This window comes from Diplodia seriata (assembly GCF_021436955.1).
Source record: "Diplodia seriata strain FDS-637 chromosome Unknown scaffold_13, whole genome shotgun sequence".
NCBI lineage: Eukaryota > Fungi > Ascomycota > Dothideomycetes > Botryosphaeriales > Botryosphaeriaceae > Diplodia > Diplodia seriata.
The window spans coordinates 589,087-601,282 of NW_027117320.1; the positions used below are offsets into that span (position 1 = coordinate 589,087).

The window sequence follows — 12,196 nt, forward strand, 5'->3', positions numbered from 1 at the left end:
GTAAGGCTTGGATGAGTGGGTCTCATGCTGCGGTGCTGGGCATGTGCGGGGTGGAAGAGAGGGGGGGGGGGGGGGGGGGGGGGGCAAGGGACGGCGGTTTGCTGTATGTGCTCTCCAGTTTCTTTTTACTGCCTCGAATACTACGCCCAAACGTCCTGTCTACCATCTATCGTGCCCGTCCAGAGGAACTCTGTAGTTTGAGAATTTAAGGCGTTGAAGCGGTGGCAAAATGGGCCATAAGCCATGGGATTTCAAGCTGTCCAGACTATCGCCATTGGCATTAAGCTGCTCCACATGTCCAAGTCACCGGCCACCCTACCGCAATGCCCTTCCTGATTTCCATCTTCTCAGCTACACAAGCCTCTTTTTGCAGGAACAGCTAAACGATCTGTACCGTCTCGAACTTCAAGTCTTCCCCTCTTAACGACGAAGTTTGGCTCTGATCAGCCCCGTCCTTCCAGAGCTCCCCACCCATGATCCCATGCACATAGCACTCTCCAACCAATCTGTAGCGGCGTCCGGCTCCATGGTCCGAATCCGAAGCTTCCTGCCTCAACAAGAATGGCACGTCGCCACCCACTAAGTCCCACACCTCGTCCCCTTCGGACAAATAGTCGGGCCCGAGGCCGATGAGGCCGTTGTCTGTTTTGAAAACGACGCGGGAAGAGGAGAAGGTCAGCATGTTGGAGCCCATCTTGTCGATGACGCCGACCGAATTGAAGTTGTAGAAGAGCTCCTGCCGCGCCGGCACAAGCGCCAGGCCCGAGCCGCCTCCAAACGAAGTGAGACGGTAGTCGAGGATGGTCCAGGCGATGTCACACACGGCAAGGAAGTCCTGGACATCTTGCAGGCTGCTGGCGTTTCTCGCAGACTCGCCCGTCGGGGCTTTCTGGCGGGCGTGAATGGCTAGCAGTATCTCCACCCATTCGGGTGGTATGTGGTCTTCCTCCTTGCCTATGCGTATCCAATCAGGCCTCTTCGGACCCAAATCGGGAGTTCGATCTGCGTACTCGTAGGCGAAGGCCATGATAGGACCGTAGTCTACGGGCTGGTCATCTCTGCTCACTTGTTCCACGAGGCTCTTCGCAAATGATGACTGCGCCGGGTCGCTGTGCTGTTCGATCATGTGGCGGTAGATGAGGACAAGGAGCGTTCGAAGCTGTTTGTGAGCAGCGTCGGCAGCTTTGAGTACGAACTCTCGCATGGCTTTTGTTTCCGGTAGCCTGTTTGCTGAAAGGGTCCGCATCAGCGCTATCTGCGAGCTCTCGCCGGTTTGATGGTATCGCTCGGCCAGAGACAACGAACGCAGCAGGTTACGGAACTCGGGCGCAAACCCGTTCCAGCGTTTGTCTAGTCTGAAGGAGCTGTACTGTGAGCATTCCTTAAGTGCTTGTAAGAACTCCTTGGGCGAATGAGCGGAGACCACGGTGCCCAGATACGCTCCTCGTTGGTGGAGGGTCTTTCCGCACACGACTGATGCGGCATTTTTGTCGAAGGCTTCGGTTCCGTTCAGGTGGTATATCTCGTCTTGTTCAAGTCCCCAGTCAAAGCCCTGTAGCACTGCTGTGCGTCGCTTCACGCGCCAGTCCGGCACCCAAGACGGCAGGCTTTGGCTTTGGGCCGGGCCAAGGCAGCTCGTGAGGAGACGGAGATCGCGACCACTCGTCAAGATAGTCCGAGCACAGTGGACGTACAGTTCCGTTACATCCATGGAGTAGTCTGGGATGATTACGGCTTCCTCTTCAGTGGGGAGGAGCCCAAGGATGCCGAAGACTTTGTCCCGGTCATCTGTTGCTTCGCGGTTTCTCCCCAGTCGTAGAAGATCCAGCAGCTCCGGTGTCCGCCGCTCTCTCCCCTCAATTAAGGGAGAAAACAACACCAGGGCGAATATGCTGTCTGCGGCCCGGCCGAAGGTACTTTGCAGCATAGACCTCGACGCCAGCTTCCACGCTGCTTCAAGCACACACATGCAGGATAGGCGGAATCGTCCGCAAATGATATCGGCATCGGGCGAAAGACAGACTTCCTGGAAGGTCCATACGCGATGGAACCACTGCCGGCTGGTAAAGCGTTGGACTGCCCCGAGGTCTTCAGCAATGCTGTAGCGCCAGCCACCGGGGTGTCTCATTGGACGTTTCGCACCCTACTTTAGGAATTGCCTAATGGTAGAAACAGTGTGCTCGTCTTCCTTACTAACCTAGATTAAGACGCGCGAGGGAGCCGAGAAGATAGTCTTTATTATTAAGACTTAGTTGCTTCTCTCCGCTAGGTTTATCTAGTTAATGCAAATCCCGTCGATCTAAAGACGGCGAGATATATTAAGAAAACGTAGCTAGCGTAATAACGTCTTTACGCTTTCTATAATAAGTAGCTCGTACCCGTTACTCTAAATAGACTTTATAAATTTAGATAAGCTCTAAACGTATAAGACTATCTCGTATAGCTTTTTTATTTCGCTACTCTTTAAGTTATAGATATATAATAAAATATAGATATTATTATTAAACGCTTTAAGTTATAGTACTAGTAAGCATATTTCTCTAGACTTTAGCTAACTATAGATATTAGATATAGAAGTCTAAGAATATATACTATAAAGTTAGCGTAGATAGATTTAAAAATAAAGAACTAAAAGTACGCGTTATAAAATTATAAGCGGCGAAGAAAGACGTAATAGAATAAAAGATAATAAAGTATAAAATTAACTATATAGAAAAATAAAAAAAGTAGTTAAAATAAAAGAAAATACGTCTTATATAATAAAGTAGCTACGCGTTAAAAATCTAATATATATTATTTTTATTTTAGATAACTAATAATAGATTATAGAATTTCTACTAATACTTATATAGAGGCTAAAATTTAAAAGAGTTATTTTAATTTACTAAGTATTACGTCTCTATACTTAAGAGTAATATACTAGACTTCGCTAAGTACTTATCTAGTAATTAAAAGTCGAATTAACTATTTTTTCTTTATTACTTACTAAGCGTTATCGTACGTTAAAGAATATATTTACTACTTTTCTTTCTTCTACTCTCTCTTTTTTTTTCTTAGCTTAGAAACTTCGTTCTTTAATATCTACTTTAACTCTACTTAGTAATAGTCGTAATACTTTTTTAAGCTTCTATAACTTTAAAGCTCTTTAAACTATAAGTAGATATCTATATTTACTTTACTAAGAGAAGATACTTTTATCTAAAAAAACTTTAGAATTCTAAAACTCTTAAAATTATTACCCGCTAATACTTAGATTCTAAGAAAAATTTAACTTAGTATAGATCTTTAAAAATTTTTACTTAGATTTATTTTAAAATCTACTCTCTAACTTAACTTTTAAATCTACTTCTAATATCTAACTTAATTTTACTATTATAAACGCTAATCGTAACTCTAATAGCCTCGCTTTAAGATTTAATAATACTAGATCTCGAGAGTAAAGAATAAACTAGCTCTAAAAAGCTATTAAGAAGATACTTTTAAATAACTATCTATAAAAAAGTAACGCTATATCTATTAACTTAAAAAACGCTAATACTATAGATATCGAGATAGATACTCTATCGTTACTAAAAGATAAAGTCGTAAACTCTATTCCGCGAAAGACGAAATACTCTAACTCGATCTTAGACGAAATAAGTCTATCGTGCCGTAAATAAGACGAAAAAATACGGTAGTTATAGATACTTTTTATAGCGCTATAAAATCGATTACGCCCCTATAATCTAGAAGTTTATAGCGCTATAAAAAGTAACTAGCCTCTACTTACTTCGAGTCTATCGCGACGAAGAAAGATAGTATAAGTAAAGAAACGATACTATTAACTATATAGCTAATAATTATAATATTATTATCTAAGTAGTAATAGTAAAGTATTTTAATTAGCTATCGTAATAACCTTAAATTTATAGCGCTACGAAAACTAGTTCGTTTCGAGTTACTTTAAGTTTATAGCGCTATAAAAAGTAATCTACTATTATCCGTCTTATAACTATAGCTATATAACTAAGAGAGCTTAACTAGTAGAACGTAATATTATTATATTAAACCCCGATTCTATATTACTCGAGTAGCGGTAAACTTTATATATAAAAATTATTTAATAAGTTTATAGTACTATAAAAAGTTACTCGTAGCTACTAACGCTTAGTATATAACGATAGAACTAAAGTAAGCTAAATAGTAGGTTATAAACTACTATAGTATTATATACCGGCCTAGTACTAAATATCTAAGTAGTAGTAAACCTTAAAGAGAAGACGTTATACTTCTATAAATATTAAGTTTATAGTACTACGAAAAGTAACTCGTATCTATTAATACTAAGTATATAATAATACGACTAGAGTAGGCTAAATAGCGAAATACGAACTACTATCGTATTATATACTAGCCTAGTACTAGATATTTTAGTAGTAGTAAATCTTAAAGAGAAGGCGTTATACTCTTATAATAGATTATCGAGTTCGTAGTACGACGAAAAGCGACTCGTATCTACTAGTATTAAGTCGATAATAACGAAACTAATATACGTTAAATAACGTACTTATAACTATCGTTTTATACCGTGTCTATTCGACGGTTAATATCTAAGTAGTAATAAAACTTTAAGAGAAGACGTTATACTCTTACTACCGTTAAGTTTATAGTATTATTTAAAAAATACGCCTCTACCTACTTATAGTTAATAGCGCTATAATAAGTAGTAAGTTAACGTTACTAAAGTCGTCGTCTTTCTCGTAGTAGGCGATAGTAGTAATCTAACTAGACTTAATATAATAACTCTTAATCGTAGTTTCTTTACGCTTTTTCTTAGTATTCGTATTATAGTTATTATAGTTATAGATAATCGAGGTAATAAAATCGTGCTCGTAGGCTTAGTTTTTTTAGTTTAGGTTTTAGAGTTAAGAGTTAGTTTAGTTTAGTTTAGTTAGTTTTAGGGTTAGGCGTTCTTATATTTACTATACTCTTAGCTATATCTAAGAAACCGATACGCGCGCTAGTAGTCGGCTAGTAGTATTAGAGGCTATTCTTAGGGGGTAGTATTAGATTAGATCCTCTAGCTATAGAGTCGGAGTTATAGATTAGCGAATTTAAAAAGATCTTAACTTAGAAGAAGAGTAGTAGCTAGAAATAAGAGGTCTTCTCGAAGGGCCTATATCTATTCTCTAGCCGTAGTCTATAACTTCTCTCGCCTAAAGCTCTAGGCGTAGGGCGATAATCTTCTAGAGAAAGACCTCTCGTAGGGTTAACGTTTTCTAACTAGTTATCTTTTCTATACCCTTCGCCCGATTATTACTATCCGCTTACCAGCGCTTCTTTTAGAAAGAGGTAAAGCGCGAGATTAGGGCTAGGCCCCCGTTCTTTAGCTAAAGCGAGATTAGAGCCTAGAGGCTTAATTATTAGCTAGAGCGAGGCTAGAGGCCTTTAGATAGATTATTATCGAGAGAGATTAATACTCGTTTAGCCTAATTATTAGCCTCTTTTCTCTTTCTACTACCTACGCTAGCTAGGCTAAGGCTCTATCTACTCGTCCGTCGAGCTCTATAGTTTCTCTATCTCTTTTTTATTACTTCTTCTCTTTCTTCTCCGTGTCTTTAGCGAGGTTTAGGGTCTACGCGTAGATAGAAGTTCTCTAGCTCGCTAAGACTAGAATATCCGAAAACGTAGTTACTTTTCTAGCCTCTCTCTTCGTAGGTGTTTATATTCTCTAGCGGCCGAAGCTACTATCTACTAGATATCTCGACCTTTCTATATAGATATCTACGAGGTCTCGCCTTAGCTTTCTCTACTAATCTCGGCCTTCTTCGAAGAAATTCTTAAAAGAGAACCTTATTCGAGAGACTCTAGACTACGGTACTAATAAGAGCGCGCGGCGGGGTAGGTTTAGTATATATAAATAGAAAAAAAGTAGAAAAGAATAGCAATATATAAAGAAAATAGAAAGAAAAGTAACTACTCTCTCTACTTCTCTTCTACGCCACTATTATTAGCTCCGGCTAGTATAGTATTCTATACTAAATCGGCCTAGGCTCTATTCGAAAATAAGATATCTAGTTTACGTAAAGCGATATATAGAATAGCTATCGCCTTAACGAAGTTCTTCTTTACTATCTAGTAGTTAACCCGTGTAATATCGTTTAGATTAATCTTACTACTAAAGATAGCCCGCTTAGCTACTTTATTAATAGGCTAAGATAGCTTAAGGCAGGCCCTCTTATTAATATACGTGCGGCGAAATTAAAAGCTATAGAGGCAACGCCGGCCGTAGCTAAAAAGATTTAGGCGGTAGCTTAGCAGCAGCCTCTAATCGGCCGTAGGCGCTGCTAGCAGATTATCGGTAAGAAAGAAGCGAGAAATAGCGCGTAGAGAGATAGACGAAGTAGATAAAAAAATACCGCGATAAGCTTTCGCTATATCTTTTCTTCGTTTCTTCTTAATAATCGCATCGATGCTAATTATTAACGGGCCTAATAGAGATACGTCGTAGAGAGTACTAGAGCGAAGGCTCTAAGAAAAGGGCGTATTAGCGAATAATAACACGAACGAAAGAGGGTTAGCCTAGTCTAAACCTATTTAAACGCGCTAAAACTTAGTATAGATATACGAGAAGCGAAGTCTTAGTAAGATAAGGCTAAGAACGTTCGCGGCGATATTAAAGAAGCGGATACTATAGTCGTAGATCTAATATAGTAGCCGTCTCTATAGCCCGTCTATCTTCTTATCGAACCGAGTAAAGGCGCGTTCTACCTAGGCCTAGGTAAAGACTAACGCCTTTCTATACTTAAATATAGGCGCTAAATACCGCCGATAGACGTTAAGCCGGCTAGATATACCCTAGCTATTAGAGTAAAGAGAGAGAAAGCCGGCGAGTTTCGCGGCCGCCTCTATACGCTATTATAGGGTAGAGCGGCTATACTAAGTATCTACTATTAGTATTTATATATAGCTTCTTTTATAGGTATAATCTTATAGTTATGCGTAAAATCTACTCTTATTCTCTCGTTATAAATCTCTTCGCTATTTACAAGTAAATCTCTCTTTAAAGATAACGCTTATTTATTATTATTTATTTATATTCGCCGTCTCGTTATGCTAGAGCGTCTGCCTTATTATTTTATACTTCTCTACTCTTAGGCTTATTAAGCGCAACAGCCTAACACCCTACTACTTATAATATTTTAGTAACCATACTAGAGAAAGAAAAAGAATAATTAAACGCGCTAATTACTTCTTAAAAGTACTAAGAGGGAGGGTTAAAGTATAGAGTAGTAGGGTAGTACTACTATACCCGTAGTTAACTAACGAGAAAATAGAAATCGACTCTTATAACCGTTATAAGAGTTAGCGGAGAAACTAATTAATCTTAAAGAATTACGACCCGTACGTACGATACGCTTAAGAACGATACTAATATACGACTATCGCGCGTAAAAGCGGGTTTAGTCTAGAAATAATTTCTCGCCGGAGACTAGAACCATTCGGATTTACTAGAATAGAAATATCGAACGAGTAGAGACAGCGCGAAAGAATTAATCGAAAAAGCTACTAACTAGAGTTAAGAGATTAATTAGAAGATAGATTTATAGAGAATAAATAATAGCTAATAAAAGTACGGCTTAGAAGAGAAGCTTTAAGGCTTACGTTATACGATAGCCGTTCGACTAACCGAATCGCGAGAAGGGTCGGTGCTTCTATAGTCTTTATATAGAAGCGATAGAGGGTAACGATAATATCGAACCGAAGCGGTAAAGTATAGTCGCGCGATAATAACTACGGTTTATAATTACCCGAGAACCGAAGCTACGACTATTACTAGTACGAAGATATAAAGCGCGGCTCTCTTATAAGAAGTTAAAATAATAATAGTATAAGCGATAGCGATTCTATTACTTCTAAACTTTCTTTCGGCGCCTAGCACGAAGAAGAACTATATAATTATAGCCTTAAACTATACTCTAATTCTATAATATCTGCTAGAAACGACCTCGGAGAAAGTAGTAGTAAGTCGTCTACTAACTAGAGTACCTTCTCTAGTAATAACTCTTCTTTCGTTACCTCTATAGCTTTCTCTCTAATACTCTTTCTCTTCTATACTAATCTCGCGGCTCTAATTAACTTCTTCCGCTTCGAGTCTCTAGTTTATAGCGTAAAGAATATTATACTAACTCCTCTAATAAAGAAAGCTTCTCTTAAGTTCGATAGTACGGAGGTTACTATATTTCTAGAGAAGTATAAGAATATGGCGAACGACTACGAATTAACGAATAAAGAGAAGGTTTTACGTCTTTCTCGCTATTATAATCTACTAATTAAAACCACTCTTAAACGATCTAAGAAGTATCTAAGTCGAGACTAGAACGCAATAAAGAAGCGGCTTAAGCGTAAATATAAGAGTAGTAATAGCTATAACCGGGTTTTTAGAAAGTAGTTCTTAAAGAACTTCGTAAAGAAAAACGTTAAAGCTCGTAAGACGTACATCGACCTCTAGAAATATATTACTACCTACTACGCTATCTTAGAGGCTTTAATTAACACTAAACAGCTTACTAAGAAGAACTAAGAGAAGTATTATCTTTAAGAATTACCGCGTTTTCTTACCGAGAAGATCTCTAAGGCTTATAACATTAACTATAACGACTCTAAAACGTTCTAGTACTCGATTATTCGTAAGAAGGTCTTAGACTTTTCTATTAACTTAGAAATAATCGATAAGATTTACGAGAAGAATAGGCGAAAGCCTTCTAGTACTCTTAAAACCGCTATTAAGAATAAGGCCGCTACTTCGGCTAAGAAAGAAGGGTTTATTAAATAGTTAACTACTCTTAGCTCTACTTCGAAGTATCTCTCTAATACTAATATCGATAAGATCGGCGAGTAACTTAAGAACTTCGCTATTAGTAATAGTCTTACGTTTACTCTCTAAGCCGTTAATAACCTTCTAATTAGACCGCTAAAGTCTATCCGCGTAAACCCCCTATAGAAGAAGCGCCTTATAAAGCTTTACGTGTTAAACTATCTTTAGACGTAGTTTAGCGCCTCGGCTTCTAACTCTCGGCCTACGCCGTACTAGGGAACCTAAGGTAGTTTTCGTGCTAACGCGGTAACCTAGTAAGATAACTAGAACGGCCTAAACCTTTATTAGAGTAGTTATAGCGAACGGTATATCTTCTATAGAGATTACCCCTTTATTAAGAAAGAAAGCCGAAGGAATATCTTCTATACTATTAGTAACTTCTTTTTCTAGAGATCTAAAGAAACGATAAACGCCGAGCGAATCTTTCTTTCTTAGTATAATAAGCTTATCGACCTTAAGATTAAGATAATAGAGCGAAACGTTAATATATAAAAGGTAGAGAAAGTCTATAGAAGCTCTTACTCTTCGATGCCTTAGTCGCGAATGCCGTAAGTATCGAGGCCCGTCGATATAAAAATATTATTCGTTTAGATAGCGCGCTCTAAATATAATACTATATACGATTACGAGGTTTTAAGAAGCGAGAAAGACGAGAAAGAGAATATATTTAATATAAGTATAGGGCGTAAAGCGCTACGAGGCCTTAGAAAAGATATCTAGAAAGAAAGAGTTATTAAGAATTATTCGACGAAAATAAGAAGACTTAGGCCCGAAACCTTTATAGAAGAAGGCCTAGAGACTATTTCGAAAACGTAGATAGACGCTTTTATCTAGAAAGATACTCTAATATAGGGTCTACCGTATTTAGATAAATAGTCTTAGACTCTACGTTACGACGTCTAAAGAGGAAACACGCCCTCTAGATAGATAAGAGCGGAGTCTCTAGAGCCTATAAACGCTAAGAAAAAGATTCTCGAAAACGAGATTAGGCCGAAAAAACCTAAGAGAAAGCTTAACCCTAAACTTATAGAAATACTAGATCTAAACGCCGAGGTTATTGCGAAGGACCTAAACGAACTCTTATCTCTAGCCATACTAATAAGATTAAAATATAAAATATATCGCGTCCTTAATAAGATATTTAGCGTACGCCTTATCGACCGGTAGTTAAATAGGGTCGTGCCTAAGGGCGCGGAATTTAGAAAGTCTAAAGTAGTAGTTGCTAGTAGTACTCTTATTAACCGTAAAGAAGAAGAACGACCCTTAATAAAAGAAGAGGTATTTATAAAGTACTAAAAGATAGAAATAGCGCTTAACCGAAAAATCTATCCGCTTAGCCTAGCTAGTATCGAAGAGTTTATACGAGAATCGCGAAAGATTCTATTTAATACCGGCTTCGAGGTTAATATTCTATCTCGGAAGGTCGCGGAAGATAGTAAGCTAGTAATTACCGAGCTACTTAAGTCGCTTACTAGGTTTAGAGTAATCTTAGTAGCTAGAGAACTAGTATTCTTTATAGAATATATGCCCTACTACGATATCTAGATAGAAGAAGCGAACTTTCTAGGGTATTTCTTTATTATAGACCGCCCATCGCACGACGTTCTAGTAGAAGGGCTATAGCTTTAGACATTAGACTTTAGTCTATAGTATTAGACGAATAGAAAGGTTTTATATTAGCTGTATACCTTAAACTAAGGGAAGTAGATAATATTCCGTATTAATAGAACTAATAAAGCCTTAGACTATAAGATTACTAACGTCGGTTCTTTAAAAGCGATAGCGGGAGAGACTTAAAAGAACTTCCCCGCGGGATTAATTACGGAGCTCTTTAAGTAGTCGAATCGCGACTATAAGAAGAACTCGAAACGCCTTCTACTTACGAGTATTATTCTACGATACTATTTAAAGAAGCGAAGAAAGAAAACTTTAGATAAGAGAAGTAAGCGAGATTAGCGAATAGAAGAATAAATAACTACTCTTATAACCGTTATAAGAGTAGAAAGCGAGGTCTAAGAGATAATTAAGAGAAGTCCGCCTCGCCCCTAACGATAGTAGAAGAAGACTTTACTAAGAATATCGCGTATTCTACCTTATTAAGCTATACCTCTTCCGAGTTTAACGATATTATTATTACTAATAAGATATTCTAGCAGTAGGTTAGAAACGCTTAGAACCGTAATGTCTAGATTAATACCCTATATAAAAAGAAGGGGATAAAAGTTTACCTAGTAGATAATTTAAAGTTCGATAGAAGCACTCCGGCCTATAACTCTAATTAGAGAAAAGAGGCCATCGAGCGCGAAAGAAAAATCTTAAAAAAACTACCCGACGAACCCTTCAACCATCTAATTACGAAGCGATTCTCTAAGCTCGTAAAAGAATTAAGGCTAACCCTAGAGCGTATTAACGAGTTAAATATTAAGAAGTTTCTCTAGCTAAAGAAAAAAGAGCTTCTTATTAAATTACTCTTTAACTAGAAAGAAGCCCTTGCGTAGTTCTTTAAGCACTATAGAATTATTAGAGAAGACGTAATTCCGCCGTAAGTAATTCGAACCGTAGAATATAAGTTCTAGTAAGCCCGGAAAATCCGCATTTCTAGAGCACTAAGAGGAAAAGTAGTATTAATAATTAAAGATCGCCTTCGGCGGAGAATTCTTAAGTACTACTACTTCTTATACCGGAACCCGTATTTTCTAGTTAAGAAGAAGAATAATAGACACCGACTAATTAACTCGGCTATTAATATTAATAGAGTTACCCTTCGCGATACGTACCCGCCTTCTAGTACCGAAGAATTCTTAGAGAATTTCGCTAGAAAGAAGGTCTTAAGCCTACTCGATTTCTTCTTAGAATACGATTAGATGCCGCTCGTAAAGAAATATCGAGATATAACCGCGTTTAATACCTCTATTAGACTAGTACGGTATATAACTATCCCGTAGAGGGTAATTAATTTAGTGGCGCAATTTTAACGGGCACTAATACTAATTCTAAAGAAGGTAATACCTTATCGCGCACGAAACTTTCTAGATAATATTACCGTAGATAGACTAAGAACCGACTACGATAGAAAAAAAATTAAGCCTAGGCTACGCTAATTTATAGTAAAGTACATCTAGAATATTAACGCCGTTCTTAGCGACTTAAAAAGAGTAGAATATACTATATCCGCGAAGGGTTTTTAGGGTTAGTTTTGGTTAGGGTTAGGGTTAGGGTTAGGGTTAGGGTTAGGGTTAGGGTTAGGGTTAGGGTTAGGGTTAGGGTTAGGGTTAGGGTTAGGGTTAGGGTTAGGGTTAGGGTTAGGGTTAGGGTTAGGGTTAGGGTTAGGGTTAGGGT

The 12,196-nt window shown here is 38.2% G+C and overlaps 1 protein-coding gene across 1 annotated transcript; it reads right to left on the bottom strand.

The window, feature by feature from the left end:
* Positions 1-379: 379 nt before the first annotated feature.
* SLS55_010644 (uncharacterized protein) lies at positions 380-1,711 on the bottom strand (the record flags this gene model as incomplete). The annotated part of the gene is made up of 2 exons (XM_066782023.1): positions 380-1,552; positions 1,706-1,711. 2 exons carry the CDS (start codon positions 1,709-1,711, stop codon positions 380-382), a joined length of 1,179 nt encoding a protein of 392 aa, XP_066627835.1.
* Between the last annotated feature and the right edge of the window lie 10,485 nt (positions 1,712-12,196).